The sequence below is a fragment of the Phlebotomus papatasi genome, chromosome 2 (assembly GCF_024763615.1).
Source record: "Phlebotomus papatasi isolate M1 chromosome 2, Ppap_2.1, whole genome shotgun sequence".
Taxonomy (NCBI): Eukaryota; Metazoa; Arthropoda; class Insecta; order Diptera; family Psychodidae; genus Phlebotomus; species Phlebotomus papatasi.
In genome coordinates this window covers 86,789,031-86,811,576 of record NC_077223.1, presented here as the reverse complement: position 1 = coordinate 86,811,576, position 22,546 = coordinate 86,789,031, and the positions used below count along the sequence as shown (strand labels likewise).

The following is a 22,546-nucleotide window of genomic DNA, read 5'->3' as shown; positions in this document are numbered from 1 at the left end:
TTCCGCTAGTGAAACGACATAGTGTTTTATATCATATGGAGGGTAGGCTTGAGATCGCCCTACTATCCCGACTATAGTAGGCCTACTCTCCCTATTCGTATATAATATTTATCTAATATTGTATAACATTTGTTCCGGCCGGGGATGGAAGATGGATTAATATCGAAGAGCAGATCTGCAGTTGAAATAATTGTGACAATTTAAATTAAAATGATTTTGGGTTCGATTCCCAGTAAAGGCAGGAACTTTTTCAGCTTTCTGGCGTGTTACAGTAGACTCTCTCAAATTCGGGCATATGGGACCGAAATGTTAGCCGAATTAGACAGAAATTCGGGCGACAAACTTTTTGAACTGCAACGATTTTTTATTCATGTGCATATAGATATTGAGTTTACACACTCATATATAACGTAAATTGCATGAAAATCCCTCAATAATGCAAAATCACATCAAAACTAATGGCCTCTACACACTAGAGAAAAATATGTCCATATTTCACAGTTTTTCCTACACAAGCGTAGGGAATTTTCTTCAATATGGACATAATTTTTTCTAGTGTGTAGAGGCCATAAGACAAACCATGCCAAATTTAAGCATATTTGATTCATTTGATAATTATAATCAAACTTGAAAAATGACAACAAACTTTTTTCAAATGTAACCGCTGCCCGAATTAAAAAGTAGCCCGATCTTAAAAGAGCCGAATTAGCGAGAGTCTACTAGTAGTGTTTAATAAAGTGTCAGCCGGATACTGAAAAGTCTCAATATCGAGGAGCTGACTGTAGATGAATAATTGTGACAATTTAAATTAAAGTGATTTAAGGTTCGATTCCCAGTAGAGACGGGAACTTTCTCAGTTTTCTGGCGTGTTACTTCTTTTTAAAATTCTACCTTTTCCCTTTCTAAATGTGTGAGTTTTGAAAAAAAAAATACATTCGCAAATAAAGTATAAAGATTTTTTCTATCTTTTAGCCTATCTTTATTTTTCTAACCCTCTCTGATTGTATGAAAGAGCCTCTAGTAACGTGTGATGTCTGATTGGTTTAATCGGTTTGATCGCAAAATATAAAAGTGAAATAAAAGAATATAAATAAGGCATAGTATTACCTTATCACCCTTGGTCAGCTGGGTAATGAAATGAATAATAAGAATAATCCGACATTTCTCCCATGGAAGTTCCAATGAAAGTTCCATCAGTCGGCTGTTTTCTTGACAACTACGCCACTGTTTTCCGTCTGACAATTGAATTTTCCACGATATTTTTGCCTCATCACTTTTCTGACGAAATTCTTGCATTTCCTGGAAATAAATCCCATTTTCTGTGAATTACTGTGAAATCCTATTTAACAATGAACTGGTTCCAAGGAAACATAGCCGAGGCAGTTGCTCTCTCAAAGAGAAAAAATGCTGTTTTTGTGGTGTTCGTTGCAGGTACGATTGCACCAGACCACGTAATTACTCCCAAGTATTATTCCTCAGGATATTGACTATCCTCTTGCCTTATTTAACATCTCTATCGATTGATTTTCTCACACGGAATCCATAGTTTGTTAATTGTTTGACAAAATTTGCCAGGAACTGATGATTTGTCGGTGAAATTGGGCAGCCTTGTTGACAGTGATCTCATCCGGAAGCATCTGGAGAGTGAGAATTTCGTGGCCATCCGGATTGACAGTGGCTCTGAGGCGTACATGCAGTTCGCACAGATCTGTACGAGGGCTTTTGGGGTGGTTTCTGCGGGATTTGATTTGTTAATTGAGCATTTTTTTGCAGATCAACTTGTGCCTCTTCCTTCGATATTCTTCATTGGTCAGAACGGGGTTCCTATTGATGTTGTCACTAGTTTTACGAGAACAGAAGGAGAGTTGGAACAGACAATTCTTGGTGTGATGAACAGTGTTTCAGGTGCTGAACAGAAAACACAAGTTCCGGAAGCAAAAGTCAGTTCTGGGGGTTCTGCGGGAAGTTCAGAAGGCGAAAAAGTCCTTAAAACCGAGCCGAGCGGAGAGCAAAGTGCTGAAGCGTCGAATATTGAATGCGAGGGAGGAGTTTGTCGACGAGTGGAGACTCCTAGTCCTTCGGAAGCTGAACAGAAAGCCGCTGAAGAGAAGCTGGCCAGAGCCAAGGAGTTGATTGAGAAGAAGCGCAAAGAGAGAGAAGCTGAAGAGGCTCGGGCGGAGAGAGAGAAGGAACTTCAGAGGAGACGCCAAGGGCAAGATGTGGCATCGCTGAAGAGGTGGCAGAAGGAGCAGGAACTGAAGCAGCTCAAGGAGGACCGTGAGAAGGAGAAGAAGGAAGCTGATGAGGCCAAAAGGAAGATTCTGCAGCAAATTGAACAGGATAAACTCGAGAGGGCTCAGAGATTTGCACCAGCACCATCCAGGAGTCCTCCGCCGGCGCCCATGGAGGAGCACAATTATGCCTCAGCTGACAACAGCGACACCTCCCGGATTCAATTCAAGACTCCCTCTGGCGGAACTGAGATACACGTCTTCGCCAGCTCCGATCAATTTTCAACCGTGCGGACCTACGTCCAGAATGAAATCCTTTCCGGATCGGGCATTTCGGACTTTGCTCTGGCCACGACATTCCCACGGAGGGAGTTCAGTGCTGAGCACAATGCACAGACTCTCTCTGAACTCCATCTGACACCAAATGCTGTCCTCCTGGTGATTCCCAGAGGCCGTGGCGCCAGCAGTGGCAGCATCAGGTCATCCCAGGTTGCCTCCACAGCCACAGGAAGCACCTACATTCACTTCTTCACCTCGCTCATCTGGAGCTTTCTGACTCCAGTCATGTCGGTGCTGTCATACGTCAAGAACTGGGCTTTTCGTCGACCGGATCAGGGTCAACAGAAACGAGCTGCCGAGGAGCAAGTCTCCGATCACGATGCGTAAGTAAACGCCCAAATCCTCCTTCGGCAAATCACTCAATCCACCCTAAACTTCCCTTCAGGGCCAAAAGGAGAAACCTCCAATTCCCCGGAGAAGCCAATCGCAATCAGCAACCGTCCACGTCGAAGGCTGCCGAAGCTGCATACAGGAGAATGGGCTCCTCCAACATTCACAGATTGCACGACAGAAAGGACTCTGACGATGAGAATAATACATGGAATGGAAATTCGACGCAGCAAATGTAAGACTTTACCAATTTTTTTTTCCTTTCTTGATTATCTTTCAGTCAAGGACCTTCTCAACGCGGTGATTTTCTTTGTGAAATGGGCGGAATTTTATTAAATATATTTGTAATCCCTTGGTAATTCCCCTATCGATAGCATCTTTTCATACTTTGTAAATGTTAATTATTCTATATACACCAATTAAAAATTATTAAATGTCCCAATTGGATTGTTTTGTATCCATTTTATCGAAGACTCAAACACATTTAGCCGAGACACATACCAAAAAACACCAAAGAGCACTAAAAATAAGTAACAGTGAGCATAGATCCTTTTAGTAAAGCCTAATGATAGCATTTTCTGTGTACATTTATAAAAAAATTAAAGAAATGCAGAAAACTGGGTTTTGCGGTTTGTGTCTCGGCTTACTGTGAAATTATTTAAATTTCTGTGTGACCTAAACGTGACCTTCAGAAGTGATTGGAAAAAAGTAAGTATATCTATGAAGTTTTTAAGATGATTTTTGCATTTCAGTGCTTAAATAATCAAAATATAAATAGTACGCTCAATTTTCCATTATTCTAGCGCCCACAGAGCTGGGGTAAGTGTAAATAGCCGAGACAGTGACAACTGAGCGATAATCATTTTTTTACACTTCGTGTCTCGGCTATGACCATTTTTTTTTGGTAATTATTGAGGAATTACCATTTTTCGTTCCGAAAGTTCCTGGCGCTCCGAACACTTTTATTCCCGACAATTGTATGAATGACCGATTATTTTTAAATCATTAAACCGCCAAATTGAAGATCTAAGTACACCGAAAATAGTTCATTGATAGAAAATTCTTTCAGGAATGATAAAAGATGCTGAGTTTGCTATAAATTAAATCTTGGTAATATCAAAATTGTTTACAATTTTCGTGATTTTAAAATTAATGACCAACGCACAATAACTTTCGTTTTGTAAACATGTTTTTGACATTTCAGTGAGAGTGAATGAAATGTAGATCTAGTCATCTCACTCTCTCTCATAGGAAATTATGAAAACATGTTTACAAACAAAAGTTATTGTGCGCTGGGCATAATGCCCAACGCACAATAACTTTTGTTTAGTAAACATGTTTTTGAAATTTCAATGAGAGTGAGTGAGATCTTGATCTAGTCATCTCACTCATTCTCATGGGAAATTTTAAAAACATATTTACAAACAAAACTTATTGTGCGCTGGTCATAACACTCTGATTGATCGTTATTATTTGATAACAAATAATAAACTTAATCATTAAATCAATATTTTATTTATTAATTTAATTTTTTATATTTTTATTCGTTATTATCCTTAAATTAATATTTGCATTTTGTCAGGTAATAATTAAAAAAAATATTCTTTTTATCTGTTAAGCTTTAAAATATATTAAAAAATTTCGAAAGGTAATATCAAAAATCTACGGGAATTGAAAAATCCCGTAGACATTTTTTAATAAGTTGAGAAACTTCTTTAAAATAAATAATGAAATAATAAATAAATAATGAATAAAAAATAAAAAAATGTAAATAAATAAATAAATAATAGTAATTTTTATTTTATAGGTATATTTTTAAATAATTCACAATATCTTTACTAATACTAATCAAATGATAATAAGTAAATAAATAAGAATAAAAAATTAAAGAAAAACATTATTAAAAATTTGATGTTTTATGCGGATTATTGCTTAAATTTCAAAGAAGCAGTCTGACGTTTTATATACATAAAACTTAAATTTCAATTCATTCCGGAGGTTACAATCGACACTAAGACAGCGTAAATTTAAAAATTTTACAGAACAATATCTTATTATAAAAGTATTTGAAAATTCAAATTGGCATTTTATGTTTCTCCGTGTTTTCGGTTGCAGACTTTTTATTTATTTATTTGTTAATGAAACCTTTTTAGAAACAATTCGTTTGTCTTTGACCCGAAAGAGAATAGGGGAAACTGGGGCAAAAAGTAACCAATCGAAAAATTCAAAATTCAATATCTTCTAATGTAAAAAAGATAGCGGCTCAAATTTTTTTCTATAGATAGCCTCAATAGACCTTCCTCAATGTCGTAAGTTTCTTAGAATTCGAACAAGGAATTTAGAAAGTAAAAAATATCGAAATTTTTAGCCCTATTTTTGAAATATTCTCTTTGCAGAAGATAACAATGGTTACCTACTTATTTTCCAAAATTGATGCACTGGTGAATATTTTCTAAATAATTTGGATTTTTTGAATACGAATCCGCTATCTATTTTAGAATTTCACAAAAGTTCTTTTCTCCAGAAATCCTTTTATTAAAAATGGCCACTTGGGGTAAAAAGTAACAAAAGGTATAGAGCAAAAATTAACAAAAAAGCGAAGCAATTTCTGATGTCTCACGGCGAAAAGAAGCGTCATTACCATGTTTCGCTGCTTGTTGTTTGCATTGGTCAAACGATTTGCAGTCTTTTGTGTGTGTGTGTTTTTTTTTTTAAATAGCTTGAAAGGCGCTTTTCTCGTTTTCTTACTTTTCTCGCAGAGAAAACGGTGTTTTACAAAGATGTAGATGAATAAATTTTCTATGAAAATATGTCCTCTATGTATTTTTTTCAAATTTACGAAAGCTCGTAATAAAACGAATCAAAATATGATAATACCCCATGTCTGGTACTATTTGCCCCAGCATTTTTGAGAATAGTCACAAAATTACCTTTTAGAAATTGGCTCGATAAACGTATTTCCCTACAAAATAGAGCAAAATTACTTTCACAAAGTTGTAGAGCGGTAAATTTCCTATAAAACTGCACTAATTAGAAATTTTTGGGGCGATAGGATAGCTTGTAAAAAAATAAAATATCCGTTTTGTGACTTTTTGCCCCAGTCTCCCCTACGCTCAATTTTCCATTATTCTGCTTAATTAAGGATGAAAATAAGGGTCTTTGAATTTGTTGGTTTGACAACTGTCAAAATCGATGGAGCTGTCAATGGGATGCAGCTGAGTGTATGTCAATTTTGCGATGTTCAACAAATACCAAAAATACCGATAAAAATTACTTACTGGTTATGAACCGGTTCAGAGCCGATTGGAACCGGTTCAGTTATATAGGGAATACCAAGACCTTTCCAACGAGCCTAAATATGATACGCTCTTTAGAGCCCTTAGAGCCTTTTTAATCTTTAACCTTGAAAAACCGTTATTTGGAATGATTTAACGATGATTTAATGAAAAAAATCGGACGACGCGTTTTCGAGCAATCCAAAAAACATGATTTAGAGGGGAAGCGGTGGAGTGGTGAGAAAATGAAGGGCATGTTAAGGATCCTTGGGTCGACTTATGGGGGGTCCCTCCTAGGACCAAAATCGCTATCTCTAACTGTTTTGTCTCTAGAGCTGGCGACATCCGGACGGATGAGACAGCCAAACAGCGCGACGGCATTTCTCTGAAATCGTCTCAAACGCGAAGATTTGTTGAGAAAAGTGGTTCCCGGGGATTTGAAGGTGGAAAAAGAAACGTTGCACGTTGCATTAGGTACTACAGTAGACTCTCTCAAATTCGGGCATATGGAACCGAAATGTCAGCCGAATTAGACAGAAATTCGAGCGACAAACTTTTTGAAATGCAACGGTTTTTTATTCATGTGCATATAGATATTGAGTTTATACACTCATATATAACGTAAATTGCATGAAAATCCCTCAATAATGCAAAATCACATCAAAACTAAGACAAACCATGCCAAATTTGAGCATATTTGATTCATTTGATAATCATAATCAAACTTGAAAAATGACAACAAACTTTTTTCAAATGTAACCGCTGCCCAAATTAAAAAAGTAGCCCGATCTTAAAAGAGCCGAATTTGCGAGAGTCTACTATAATGATTATTTTGACATGTAAATTTTAGAGGTTAACTTATGTCTCCATTCCGTTAATAAAAATCTTTTTTTTTCTTTGCTTAGATTATGTAACCTGTCCGATTTTATTATTTTAATTTTAAGAAAAACTGGTCTTTTCCCTTTTTTACTCGACTGCATTACTTTTTAATGGCTCCGGCACACCTTTCAGATCGGTCAAATTTCATGAAATAAAAATTTGCGTCCCTTTCTTTTTCATATGTAGGTTTGTATCCGAAAGAGTGGGTTAGTCTTTCAGACACAAAATTGGAGTGAACTAAATTTAGTTTAGTGTGATATTCAAAAGAAGAATAAGAAGAGTGAGAAAGAGTAGGATAAACGATAGTCATAGACAAAAATTTTTAAGAAAGAAAGGGATGTGAATTTTGATTTTATGAAATTTTCCTGATCTAAAAGATGTACCGGAGCCATAAAGCAAGATTTACAATTTTCTGATATAACTTAATATACGTAGATTAATTCCAAAGAAAATGAATTTATATAGGTTTAGTTTTATCGTATGGTTAGTAATTATTTGGTCACCTGCACGTCAGACTTACGAAGTGGGAATAACCTCCACAACTTTTCTCAACATATTTTCGCGTTTTAAACAACTTCTGAGAAATGACGTTACGCTGTTCATCCGTCTATCCGTACGTCCGTCTGTCCATTCGGCCATTACCACACCTAAATGTCATATGGTTTGAGATATCGACTTGGGAGCTTAGGAGGACCCTCACATAAGTTGATCCTGGGACCAGTTAGATACATTTTATTCCTTCTCTTGTCACTTTCCTTTCACCTTTGTCGAAAATGCGTTCTATGATTTCTTTCATTCTTTCATTTACTCCCTCCGTCCCAAAAAAAGTCGTACGTTTTTGGGAAAAATTAGGGATTAAGGAATTGTTTTACGGAATGTTTTTGTTAATAGTAAATATCTTACGTATGAACTATTCTCCATCTTCAGTAGTAATATTGAGGTAAGATAAGGAACTGGTGTCTTGAAGATTTATTTTTTTCACTTTTTTTCGAAGAGCTCCGGTCGATATGTAACTTTTGAAAATTCTACTGCAATTAACATTTTTGACTAGAATTTCATTTAAAAATTTAGTGTACCAAAGAAGGGATTTATAGTTCTTTTCGTTATGCCATAACAATGGGTCTAAATTTACAAAAAGGGCAATAAAATCAATCTTACTCTTTTTTTCTACGTTCTGTGATATGGGTGCTGAATGGTTGGAGATAAAGATTTGATGTCTTTGGACGACCCCCACCCCCCGTAGATCAACTTTTGGATTTTCAATATGTTCCCAGTTTCCCCCCGCCCCTCCTCTTCCACAGAAAAAAATCGCACTATGTGTTTTTGAGCAATCCCAAAAAAAAACAATATGGTTTTTGGAGGGTAAGTGAGGGGTAGGGTAATGATCCTAAGGTCGACTTACGGGGGCGCCGCCGAAGGTGCCAAGCTTCTATCTCCAACCTTTTGGTACTTAAATCTTTACTAAAAATATTCAAAAGAAAGATGTTTTTAAGACATTGTTTTCCTATCTTACAATCGTAGGTGGACCTCCATATTACCACTGAAGATGGAGGATAGTATATACATAAGATATTTCCAATACACAGCATTTCTACTTTACACCGTCTCTTCCTAGCGATATTCTTCCAAACGTACGATTTTTTTTGGGACAAGAATTTTTCTCAAACGTACGACTTTTTTTGGGACGGAGGGAGTATTTTTTAGAGGTTAGCCTGGGTAATAATGTCCATATATGAAAATGCCGTTGAATGATTCCTAATAATGGTTTTCAAGGTCAAAGGTTAAAAAGGTCCTAGAAGGCACATTTCTCAACTAAATGGGGTCATGTTCGGAGTCTCGGAAAGGTCTTGGAATTTCTGACAATTCTAATCCGATTCTGATCGATTATGGATCGGTTATGAACCGATCATCAAATTATTCGAAAGTATATTTTTCAAGTTTAGCACCTTAGTCACGATTTCGAGCATTTCGCAAAGTATGGGTTGATTGCTGTATGCTTTGCTATCCATTTTTTCCTTTATTCAATATCAAACGTAGAGAAAATTAAACGGTTATCTTTTTGGAACGTGTTAGTACAATTATTTTGGGTAAAAATAACGTAACATTGAAGTAAAAAAATGGTTAGAGCTCAGTGACGTTTAAATAACGTTTTTATGGAAACAAGTCAATCTAGACTTAAGTATATCACTAGTCATCGCTTAAATTTTTCGATTATGAGTTAAAATTAAAAAAAAAACATTCTTTCGAATAATTTTGCTAGATTGTCATGAAATTAATCTAGATAAAGTTATTAAAATATGTAGAGATTTTCATTGAAAATTTCTGATTAGGGAGCTATTCCTCCCCGATAAAATATCCATTTATGAAAGTACAAGTGCATAAAATGTAATATGTGAAATATATGCGACATCCTGATTGACACTAATCGCCCGAGCAGCAATTCAAATTGCAAACATTATTGCACGCCGATAATGTGAACATCTGTCGAAAATTGTTAAATAAACAGAATTGTTATTCAGATAATTGTCACACATCCACCTCTTTCTCTCCTGTTCAATCAAATTGATTTTAGTTCTCAAATAGAACGACATGAAACTTGCTAGAATATCACTCAATTTCCTCATTATCAATGGGGAATAATTCAGTAAATTGTAGATGATATCGGAAATCAATGGAAGATGGAAGACATCTGCGAGAGCTTAGAGTTGAATTTTAGTTAGGAAAAAGATTTGCTGAAATTATTTTAGGAAGTGAGCTACGTTCAATTATTTATGTCAACATTTGGGGAAGCATTTAAAGCCACAAATCAATATCTTCAACTATTTAGCTCAACCGGTTACTTAATTCTCTTGTATTTGATCAGCAATTTCAAATTCAATACAATTTAACCGTGTCAATTAACTAAAACTAATTGCAATTCAATAATGGTTAGCGTCATTTGCTTTATGCCAAAAGCGCCAGGAGAATTAATAGAACCCCCCCCCACAAGAAGAACATTTAGCAATATTATCAGCTAGGTATCCTTTTCTAAAATAAATTCTGACAAAAAAACTAAATTATTCTATATCACATTATATGCACCAAAAGCCTACAAAATTATGGAGCCATATGGCATATGGGCAAGAATATTTGATTTCAATTAGGTAGATATTTTCCGAATTACGCTCAGAGCAATAGCTTTTATAATATCAATTAATGTATGATTTATGGCTGGGTATATAATCGCTCTTAATACGGTTCTGGCGCTATTGATACGCTTTATTTGCATGCAGTGAAAGTTCATACCTCACACCATTTTTTTTCAACTCTTTTTTATCACATTTATTGGGTGTATATCTGGCGAAATTACTATTCATATTGTCGCCCATTAGCAAATTGAACCCCTTTTCACCGATTGAGCACATTTTTAATTCGCATAAAAAATTAGGGAGAAAGCAGGATGATTTTGGAACTAACTCGATTTTATGGGGGACAATTTAGTTTTAGTTGCAAAATACTTAAAACTTTTTCGTACTCAAAATTGAAATTGGTTACTAAAGCCTCTGACACACCTTTAACCTCGGTATAATTTCATGAAATCAAAATTCACGTCACTTTCTTTCTCAAAAGATTTGCATAAGTCTGTCCTACTCTTTCAGTCTCAAAATTCGACTGAACAAAAATTAATTTGGTGTGATGTTCAAAAGAAGAAGAAGAGTACGACAGAGTAGGATAAACATATGAAAATTTTTTAAGAAGAAAGGAATGTGAATTTTGATTTTATGAAATTTTCCTAATCTAAAAGGTGTGTCAGAGCCATAAAGACTTCTTCCCACCTTTTAGTTAAATCAAGAATATTTCATGAAATCAAAATTCACATCCTTTCCTTTCTCAAATGTTTTGCACAAATCTATTCGACTCTTTCGCATTCTTCTTCTTCTTCTTTTAAACATCACGACAATTCTAAGTTAGTTCAATCTAATTTCGAGGGGAAAAGAGTGAGACTGACATAATGCAAAACATTTAAAGGAGAAAAGGATGTGAATTTTGATTTCAAGAAATTTTCCTGACCTAAAAGTTTTGCACAGGAGCCATAATATCTCTGGCATACCTTTTAGATCGGTACTATTTCATGTAATCAAAATTCGCATCTCTTTCTTTCTCAAAGCGTTTGTGCAAGTCTTTGCCACTTTTTCGGTCTCAAAATTGGACTGTATTAAATTCAATTTGGAGTGATTTTCAAAAGAAGAAGAAGAAGAAGACTGTGAAAGAATTAGATAGATGTATGCAAAACTTTTAAGAAAGAAATATATTTTGGCATACGATTTGTGATTCAGGGTTTCTGCCATTTACCTGATGAGATCGTTCATGGTAAGTCGGCGGCAACTGCAATCAAGCATTAATTGAGGAGAAATATATTGAATTGAATTGAAATGAATGTGAATTTTTACTTTATGAATTTTTCTGATCTAAAAGATGTCACAGCTATAAGGACACCGGTGGCATCTAAAATCTTGAAAGCCAAAATCCCGAAAGCCAAAATCCCGAACGTTCAAAATCCTGAAAGGGATGAAATTATATGGAGGAAAATGTTTAGAATAATTTCCCAAAACACAGGAGATTTCCCATTGCCTCCAGCAAGCGCGGATGCAATCATGGGAGTAGATATGACACTTTTAAGAATTCGGGATTTTGGCTTTCGGGATTTTGGCTTTCAGGATTTTGACCGGGACCCAAGGGCACATATCAATTTGCCATAGATTCGATTTCTACTTTCTTAATATTATTTAAAATAAAATGTAGAAAAAAACATTTTTTACAATCCTTTATTCTGCAATTGTCTGTCTTTTGTTTAGAATAACCTTGTAATCCAGGAGTAAGAATAAGATATTTCTACGAGTTTCAAATGCGTCCTGGTTAATATTGCCAAATTTTTAGAATATGTTTTATAGTAATTTCGCATTCTATTTTTGTTAAATATTAAAGCTAAATAAATGTAGTTGAAAATTAATATTCAGAAAATTTCGACTCTTTTAGAAAAAGACTAAATTTGAAAATAGAAAAACGATTTCTGTAGTCTTTGACTGACAAAATGATTTAGTTTAGAAACATCCTATTAAACTTCATTCTCTAATATTTCACAAATAATTTAAATTTTGAACTTTGAATTATTGTTATTTATAATTTTATATTTTATATGGATCCAAAAAAAACTTAAGAATTTAAATAAATAATTTAATAAAAAAATATAAAAGCCAAGATAAGCTTATGGTCGTTGAGATTCTTCATTTCGAGGTCACCTGCATTTGTTCTTGTCGATCGAAATGAATAAAATTGATTCGACGCGATTTTTTATCCCCAAGATTCAACTCACAATCGAATTTTTACGTATTACGAGTTGCAAGCACCCCAAGTTGCATGCATTTCGATGTCACCTGTAAAGAATCTCAATTACCATAAGCTTATCTGGGCTTGTCACTTGTCATTTTCTATTTTAAATAGCCTGAGTGGGAAAGGCCAACAAAAAAAGATAACTGAAATTGGTTAATAAACATTAGAGAAAGAGTCCAGTCCATTTGGCTAGAGTAAGGGTCGGGATACAGTGGGTTTGAGTAGTGACGAATGGAATCCATCGTTAGAAGGATCTCGATCTCAGATATAACATACTAAAATTTAAAGAAAAACCATTATCTAGTTTTCGAAATATTCAACATTGAATTTTCGAAAATCGATTTTTCGACTAAATGGACTTTTGATTATCGGATGAAAGTAAAGTGTCAGGGTTGTAGTATTCCACGAGAGCTTTCCAAAACAGTAAAATATTTCGAGTTCTTATTAGAACCGGAAATATGGTCATTTGAAAATTAAATTTTGGACCACTTCTAACTCGGGTCAGAGGGGTTGGGAGCTTAATTTTTTTTCAATCGAAAGCTCTTAGGCCCAGCTGTAATACACTAAAATTTGAGCCCGAGGACCTCACCCGTCAAAAAATTTCGTCAGATATCTTTAAGATTTCTGCAGAAAATATCTACACCTCTGCCGAAAATCTGCCGAGAAATCTGTAGATATTCCTACGAATTTTATTTGGGCTTGGGACAAAATTCATCAGAAATTTTTGCAGATTTTCTGATGAATCCTTGGTGCATACTCTGACGAATTTCTGTAGATATTTTGCCGATTTTCTGTAGATTTTTTTCTACATTCCAGACTTTCCAGACAGCTGTGTCTGAAAAGATGGAATATTTTTCACTGAAGTTTGAAAAATTCAATAGAGTTATTCTTGGTGGTATCGGTGGTATCACAGTGTTTATATAAAATAAAGAAATCTGCGACGTCGTGTTATAAGTAGAGAATAGTGAAATGAAAACTTTAAGTAGAGTGTCGACCTAAATTTCGTGTTTTTATATCATTCGATTGGCGATTTTTAAGAAATTAGTATTTTTGCTCGCATTTTTTTAATTTATCTAAAATGTTTAATCGGTAATGCTTGTTAAGCAGAACATACCATTTTCTTTGTAACATCTACAGATTCTTGATAAATCAACAATATTTTTGTTGAGGCAATTGAGACTATGCAGATTTCCAATGCAGAAATTCTGCCGAGAATCTGCAGATTTTCGGCAGAATTTCTGCCGAAAATCTACAGATTTTCTAGGCAGAAATTCTGCCGAAAATCTACAGATTTTCTAGGCAGAAATTCTGCCGAAAATCTACAGATTTTCTAGGCAGAAATTCTGCCGAAAATTTACAGATTTTCTCTGAATGTACTGGAATATACCGTTACAATTCAAAAGACCTCCGAGTAAAATCGGCAGGTAGAGCAATGATTTGACGGGCAGTTATTGAAAAAACAAAACAAAACGAGAAGTAGACGTCTTTATTGGCTTTCGAAACCGGTCTTTGAATTTTTTAAACTTTAAGATGTTAATTGGCAAATTTTCTATTTTCTTTCGGAAGGTTTCGAACTTCAGTCCCACGGTGCTTGAAAGTATACTTTTATTGGAATATGAATTCGAGTAACGGGGAGAGTAATTGGAATTAGACATAACGAGAAGTAAAATGTCGTTTCTTTGGCTTTCGAAATCGATTTTCGAATCTTATGTTGCTGGCGGTGCTGGCACACCTTTTCAATTGACTGAAATTCAATCGATTGATTTTTTTCCAGTTACTCTTTTAAACGGAAATAAGATATTTTTGTCTCTTTCTGTCAAATGAAAATTGGAATTTCAATTTCATTTTCAATTTCTATTTTCATTTGACAGAAAGGGACAGCTATAGCTGATCTCAGTTTGAAAGAGTAAGGGGTAAAATTTCAATCGATTGAATTTCACTTAAATGAAAAAGGTGTGCCAGAGCCATTAGAATTTTTTTTAAACTCGAGCTGTGAATGAAGCAAATATGTCGTTTTTAGGTGTTCCTGACCTACGTAACCGACGTAACTCTTTAAGCGGTATAGCGCTTGCTGCATGTTGCAAGTGTTCAGGGTCTGAATCTTCATTATTCTTGAGAATAGGTTCATATTGGGTTAAATTTCATACAGGGTAAAATGGGGTAATTTGGAACCTTTCCTAATTTGGATTTTGAGATAATCCATTGCTATGTTAAGATAAGCTGCTCTCTTTCTTTTAATTTTTCCTTTTATTTCGTGGTCTTCATTGTTTCTTTGCACATCTGAAACAGTGAGGAAATCCAAAATATTCCAAATTGGAAATTGTTACAAATTACCCCATCTTATCACGAGAAAATCTAGTTACTTTACAGGATATGGTCGAGTGTCTTTCTTTTAGAACTAATTAACAAAATGCATTTTGTTAATTTCATGATTTCTTGTTATGCTCGTAATTAGAGCGAGATTGCATAATAAATTGCATGTTTTTTAGAATGTAAAAATAGAAAAAAGAGGGAAAACAGTAAATATCTGAGTAAAATTTTGTTGGACTATTCCAACAAGTGTATTATGCAAATTAGGTGGAATTTTTGTTAACATTTTAAGCTTCTCTTTGGCAAAAATCGCACCATAAAAATACATTTACTCTTTTGTAATGGAAAAAATCGATTTTCCAACATTTTATTTCAATCTGGGATGGTTCTTTAAAATCTTGTCCAATGAGAATTTTGCTTATTTGCACTTTAGTTCAATTCCCATTTCCATTTTGTGAAGAAGTTGAGGGTGTTAATGGGAAGTCATAAAATGAAAATGACTGAATTAGCTCGGGATTAAAACTGACTCATTGGACATTTTGCTGGATGGTGTGATATCAGGCACGAATTAGGGTGCAAAATAGTGGAGATTTCAATTTAATAAGAGAATTCATATAACGTCTCTTGGATTTATCAACATTTGAAAATTGTTGGGGCATCCCTCTCTGTCTCGAATGTAATTAGTTTAGATTAAACTCCACCCACATAATATCTCCCTAGAGAAGTGAAAACTCTGTGAATTTTCTTTGTCCCCTCACAGAATTATTATTAAACATTTCTGCTTTCATTTGCCTTCAAACTTTTCCCAGATTATAATTCAAGCAATTTGCTTGCAAACAAAGTCTAATTTTTGGCGGGAAATTGCTGCAATATACTTTTTAAAAAATAATCCAAGTGCTATTTTCACAAAAGAAAAATCATAGATTAATTAAATCTTTTTTACTACAACCCTTCTGAAATCAAATTGAAGGATTTTTCACCTCATTTTCTCGTACTTCTGCACCATTTTTGGGTTCTTTTAATTAACACATGGCTGTGGAAAATGGTAGTAATTGAACCCTTGGGAATTTACCTTCAAAACATGTTCCTAATTTTCCTCATTCTCATGGGACTATCAACAATTTTCATAGCCCCTTAACTTCATGACTTTTCCGCCTTTTTGAACCAATTGGCACAACTTGAGAAAATGAAATAAATGTTTTCAAGAAAAGCGATGACACATTTCATTAATTTTCCCTTCCCATGTCTTTTGCGGTGTTTTTAAGGTAATGGCACTGTGAAAATTAACAAAGAAGAAGTGGTACTAAATTACAATGCAGAGACTTCTTGCTATTATAAGTTCTTAAATGTTTTTTTCACTCTGTAATTTATGAGACAGCATTATACACCATTCTTCTACTTTCTGAGAATTTAACATTTAAAATTTTCAGCTAAATTTAAATAAAATGCATATAAAAACTCAGAAAAGAATATTTTGTCTTTGCCAAATTGGAAATTTCCTTACCCTAAGAAAAAGTTATATCATTCAATCTGGAATATTGGGTTGGAAAGGTGGTCTATGTCACATCAATCATGTTCTCAAATTAAGTGATATTATTGCGTATTATTGACGAATTGTTGAGGTCTAAAATTAATCACTCCTGCCTCATATTGGCTTCGAAAGAAATACAACATTTTGTTGGTAAAAAAAACATATTCACGTGCGTTAAGCTACAATCACACTAGGAGATAGATAACGCAATGACCTATACATTACAAGACGCCTTGCTTTGGAAGGGGTGCACCAATTTATCATCATAAATGTCAGATAACAATTATTCAATAGTCAGTGTGAGAAAAGCGATGTGGTTATTAGTGTAAAGCCCTATCATGAACTTCTTCAATTCACTCCTGGTGACACTCACATACCTTATCATTCTCCTCCCTAATCGATAGTTAGCCCATTCAGGTGGGAATTTCCATGCTGAGTACAATAATATTTAGTTAAATTTCTCAAAAACCATCAAAATATAAATTATTCCTACAACTTCAACGATTTAAATGAATCTGTTCGTCTGTACTAAAATGCTAAGTCGACAATTTTCCGAATATGAGTGAGATTTAGTACAAATATTACAATTCTCTCTCAGCATTTCCTGGTATTTAGAAAGGTTTCACAAAATAAAGTTACTTATTTAAGTTAGAAATTGGTTTAGTACACTGATGTACTAAATCTACTACTAAATATTACTTCTTGCCTATGTTACTTTTGTATTTTATAAAAAATCAGTCATGTATCCCAAGTGGCATTTGATTACTAAATAGGGAATTTTACCGTAAGTAAAACGTAATTCTAACGTTATTAAAATGACGTAACTTTACTAACGTAAATCTTATAGTGATATTATATTATTATATTGATATATTTGGTTTTCGGAAATTGTGCTCCTAATAAATGACGAAATTTGTCTCAAGTAAAAGTAACGTTAGTTCTTCGAAGGAATTTTTTTTATACGAAACTTCTTCAGGTAAAAGAAACGTAAATTTGTTGAAACTGTACTAACGTTATTAGGTGAGATTCTTAACAATCTCACCTACTATTTTCTTTGTGATAAAATTTTCGTTAGTGTAATGTGTTTCTGCCTAATCTCTAACGTGCGAATAACGTTAACTTACGATTATTTTGCTACTTGGTTATGTACTAAAATAAGCTAAATTTTAGTACATTGTGAGTGTTTGCTTGGTACGTAATCCCAAGAATTTAGACGACAATCAGAACTAGTGATACGCAACTTTAATACTTTAGTCAGGGGGATGGTATTAGCTCTGAAAAATGCGACCTGTTTTAGTATAAATTTTTTCCTGTTTTCGTACACATTTCACGAGATATCTCAGAAACTACGTAGGTTGCCAATTTGGGGTTTTCGGTTGCCCATTCCATATTAAATTGGCTTTTATCTTGCATTTGTATTTTTTGCTAATTCATTCCAAAATGACAGAAAACAATAAACTCCAAAGTGTTTTCGGCACGCTAAAAACGATGGAAAACATAGGAAACGTCATGCCCCTGACTGTAGTACATTCATGAGCTAATCCTTTCAATAATTTTTCAAATCCTCTTTTCCTTTAACCCTCTAAGCCCGGTACCGGTGTCCCAAAACAATAATAATTTCTTTTCACTAGCCAAAATTATCTGCTATTGTAGGCTTTCTAGACTACTGAATTTAAGTTGGTCTGTACTAAAATAATGAGTTGACATTTTTCTGAACATGACTGAGATTTAGTACAAGCAATACATTACTATTTCAGCATTTAAAAAAGTCACACAAAATAAGGTTATTTATTTCAGTCAGAAATTGGTTTAGTACATTGATGTACTGAATGTAATTTCTGACTATATTCTGGACTACTGACTCTTAAGGTCTCTACAATTGGGAGCAATTTTCGTCAAAAATGGTATTTTTGACAGAATTTTGACGTTTACATCTACAGCAGTGCAGGCAATTTTCTACAAAAGAAAAATATTTGACGAAAATTGCTCCGAATGTGTAGAGGGCTTAGTCTCGACAGGTATTATTCAATGACAAACTGACTTCATTACATGTGGCGCTGAGGTATTATATCACTCACTCCGAAGCAGGTCAGGGATACAACTTTGAGATTGTAATACGTAGGATTGCCAAATGGCAAGGAGTGTAAAGACACAATTGTTACTTTACCGTTGTCTGACGGAAATCTTCTACACTAAGAAATTAATTGTGAATTTGTGTCAGAAGTTTGTTCAGAATATTTGCGACATTTGCGAATAATTATAGATTTTTTCTTCAACAGCTGTGCAACACTTTCACCCAAAAATTGCAATAATTTTTATCACGTTTTTTTTTAGTACAAAATGACACTCACAGTTGCATCCACCGTTATTGTCAGGGTTATCGTTTCTGCATTTGATGCAAAAGAACGGTACAAACTTCGTCTCTTTCATCATATTTTGATGAAAATTTACATAATATTTATAATAATGATCAATACAACTAACTATGTATTCGTATGATCTAAATGTAATCTTTGCCATAAAATTATTTTATTAAACTCAAAATATTTTATAAATATTTTAATTCTATTAATTATCTTATGATTTTGTAACAAGAGGGCCGACTATTTCCGTAACAATATGATTTAGTACATGATTGTACTAAAAGTATCTTATTTCTGGCTCCGACATTTTTCTTGTATATCTTAGAATTTTATAAATAATTATTTATATGTTCTCATCTTGAATAAATCGGATATTTTACCACGCTTTGGTTTAGCACGTGCATGTGCTAAATATTATCACAGCTCCTATTATTATGTAAGATTCTTACCAATCTCACATGTTCATTCCAAAACACTTTTTGTTAAATCTTTTGCAAATTATTTTCCCACGGTTTTGGAAAAAAGAGTACGTATTTTTCAATCAGTATTTCATTTAGTACACAAATGTGATAAAAAGATGTATGTAATTATAGTTTTTAATTTAAAATATTAATTGAGAATATGCCACAAACATGGTTACATTACTTTATGAAAAAAAAAATGTTTAGTACAGAAATGTACTAAAAGTTTAAGAAAAAGAATATGAGCCATATAATTTTCTTTTTCAATGTAATTTTGAATTTTACTTTCTCTTAAAGACAAGGCAAGATATTCAGAGTACAGTAGAGTCTCGCTATAGTCCATATTTGGTTTCAAATTTGACACTTGGGTCGCACTATAGTCCATGTAATTTTTTAAAATTATCAACGATTTTTAGTATTAAAATTGCTCGACGGCTTCCACTTTCTTTGCGATTGTGGTACTTGTCCTTGCTCTCTTCATTGTGGATCACAATTATCACAACTACTTAATAAAGTTTGCCAAAAATATTAAAATAATTATGCATGTCGCATACTAAAAAACATAACCTAACTTAAAATCAGTGTCTTGAAATCAACGGTCGATAAATTGTGGACTATAGAGCGATGGCCTATAGCGAGACTCTACTGTAACTTCAATCAGTTACAAGTTGCTGTAAGGCTTTACTCTTCAATTGAATAATCAGAAACACATTTAGTATAAAGTGAAATGAAATAAACACATTGATAAGTCACCCTAAATTGTGTTCTCTGTACACAGAAAAATCTTCAAATGTAAACTGAATATGTACCTTCTCCTATACCTTCCATCACTTACAATTCTACCGTTTTAATTTAATATTTATGTATGTTTGGCAAAGGAGAAAAAAAATCCAACAACTGAGATATTTTATGGTAGAATAAGAAAAATGACATTCCCTGTTTTCCTCAATTGAGTATAGGTATATTTTTTATACCTATCTACATAATATTTTTCAGAGTAGAAGGTAGGAAATGGTTTACAATATTTACCCAAGAACATCATAAACAACGAGTTCCAAACGATTTTTGAGCAAACATTTAAATATCAGTCATTTGGTTCGCTTTAAAAATCAATTTGATTTCAATATTGGTATGTCAAGCATATAATCTGCTTCTTTTTTTTCTCTTCTTCGTTTTATTTATTAAACACCTTTACAAACATAAAAATTTTCCAATGAGAAAGTCAATACAGCTCAACATGACGACATAATTGCACGATCAATATCACTCAAGTGTAATGAATGTTCTTTATCAAATGTGACTGTAAAAGTCATTGAGGTTTAATAAATCTACAAGTAGAAGGAAAAAAGGTTGATGAAGAGATTATTAATTAATCATTTTATATTGCGATTATTGTGAAGTGGACAGGGAAAATTCTACGTATTGTTGACGATTAATTAAAATTGCGTTATTAAACAAAGGCGATGAAGGCAAACTTTGTTGCAATAGTCAGATTTTTTTTTAGAACAGTTTTAGTACAGGTTGGCGTCTGTGAGAAAAGTTTAAATGGATGTACATATAGGAAGTATATCAGTAGAGTTAGAGAATTTCATCTTATTTTCCACAGTGGAGAATATTCAAGTGTAATATATGCATTATGGTGCTATTCCACTGAAAAATGGCAAGTGGAAAAACATTATTTTTAGTACATGGCTGCTCTCATGTGCTTCTACATACTCGATTTATCTTTTTATTGTTTTCTGTTCCTGTCACGACTGTTTTCCCCAGTTTTCGTTGTGTTTCAAAACCGCTAAACAGTTGTGATAGGAACCGATACAAAGAAAAGTTGATTATGCAGAAACACATGGGAGCAGTCATGTACTAAAAAAATGTATTTCTCCTTTTCATTTTTCATTTGACCATCATTTATTAAGATTTGTTCTTCACAATAACTTCGGATTTCGAAACATCATTCAAACGTCAAATTTACTATTAAAACCTACTTAAATGTGGGTATTTTGAAACGCATCTATCCTTGCTTTACATTAGTGAGTCTTAGAAAATCTCGCCTAGTGGTTCGTTCTTGAGATAAAATCTCCCTGTTGTTTGTTATAGAGTCTTGTAGAGCGTTGCACAATTGTTGTACAATGCAATATGAATTCTGAAGATGTTCGCATGTCAAGAATTGAATGTAAACCTTCAAGTGTAGGTTTGATACCTTCTTATGTGTTTTCCAAAACACTGCGAGAGCTCAAATAATCCTTAATAGTGTTGAACATATTAAGTATATAGACATTAGGCTGGAGATCTGGCGGAGAGATTGTCAGGGAGTGAATAAATATGGACAGCGAGTGAACCGTGTGTAGTAGATCCGCTAATCGGTGTAAATATTATGCTTTCTAGGTGTATTAGGGGTTAAAGTTACCCGTTTTCATGTTAATTTTACACCTAAAAAGATGTAAAATTAACATTAAAAAATGTTGATATATTTTTACACCGAAAAAGTGTTAAAGTTATGAGGAAAAAAGTTAACCGCACGCCCGTTTTTTTTCTCAGGTGTTAGTTGATAGAAATGTCGTGTTACACCTACACGTTCTTGTACACTACTTATTAAACTTTATTGGTAATATCAGATTTTCTCAGTGCTACTGAAATGAAAAATAGTGATGATATTTTCTCATAAAGTTGAAAGATTTTCTTTGATCTACTAGTTTTTGACACTACAACGTGATACAGTTGATGTCCTTTTTGTCAAAAAGAAGTCACACATTCTTGCAAAAAATTAAGCATCCGCTTCGAAAAGGTGTCTTAAAACATTGAATAAGTGCATAATTTTAATTTTTATTTGTTTTTTTTTTTTTTTAAATAAGGGTAGATTTAACACGTTATATGTAGGTATACGTGTGTAAATCTAAGTGTAGATCTTACATTCATAGGAGTTGTTTTAAGCTAAGTTGATGTCAATTCGACTATTTTATTAAAACTTCTTTCTAACTCAGGTTCCCAGATCCTTTTTTCTCAGTGCAACTTTTTAACAAAACTCAAATTATTTACTCATTTGCTGAGTTTATTTGTTTGCCATAAAGATTGAAACAACATTAAGTTGGTTTGGCTTAAAGATTTTTCAACAGGTGAATATTAAGATATTTTTAAGTAGTTCATGCGCTTTATAAATAAACACCACGAACAAGAATAGATGGAAAACACATTTCCAAATAACACTTTTCTATAAATTTTCCCATAATCTTCATTATACGGTATCACAGCTTTTGCAAATAAGCATTCATTCACAACAAAGTGATTCATTCTTCATAGTAATTTCACCGACGACGACAATTAATGTTTGCCTTTAAGTAGCGAAAACTATAATTCACAAGCTTCCATAGTGCTACTAAAAACCTACTTTACGCGACCGTCATTCATAAAAGTCCATTTCGTTTTATTTTCTCTTTGTCGTATCAGGGTCAATATTTGTTGA

At 33.6% G+C, this 22,546-nt stretch overlaps 1 protein-coding gene across 1 annotated transcript; it reads left to right on the top strand.

Moving 5' to 3' along the window:
* The first annotated feature begins 1,182 nt into the window (after positions 1 to 1,182).
* LOC129804867 (UBX domain-containing protein 4) lies at positions 1,183 to 3,342 on the top strand. Its single transcript, XM_055852535.1, has 4 exons — positions 1,183 to 1,431; positions 1,576 to 1,710; positions 1,774 to 2,893; positions 2,956 to 3,342. Exons 1-4 carry the CDS (start codon positions 1,350 to 1,352, stop codon positions 3,137 to 3,139), a joined length of 1,521 nt encoding a protein of 506 aa, XP_055708510.1. The 5' UTR covers positions 1,183 to 1,349; the 3' UTR covers positions 3,140 to 3,342.
* Positions 3,343 to 22,546: the final 19,204 nt, after the last annotated feature.

Excerpts from the sequence above, each read along its gene's own strand:
- LOC129804867 (XM_055852535.1), top strand. The coding sequence starts at position 1,350 with ATGAACTGGTTCCAAGGAAACATAGCCGAGGCAGTTGCTCTCTCAAAG. Across the intron at positions 1,711-1,773 it reads CATGCAGTTCGCACAGATCT|ATCAACTTGTGCCTCTTCCT; the intron begins GTACGAGGGCTT and ends ATTTTTTTGCAG. Across the intron at positions 2,894-2,955 it reads CAAGTCTCCGATCACGATGC|GGCCAAAAGGAGAAACCTCC; the intron begins GTAAGTAAACGC and ends ACTTCCCTTCAG.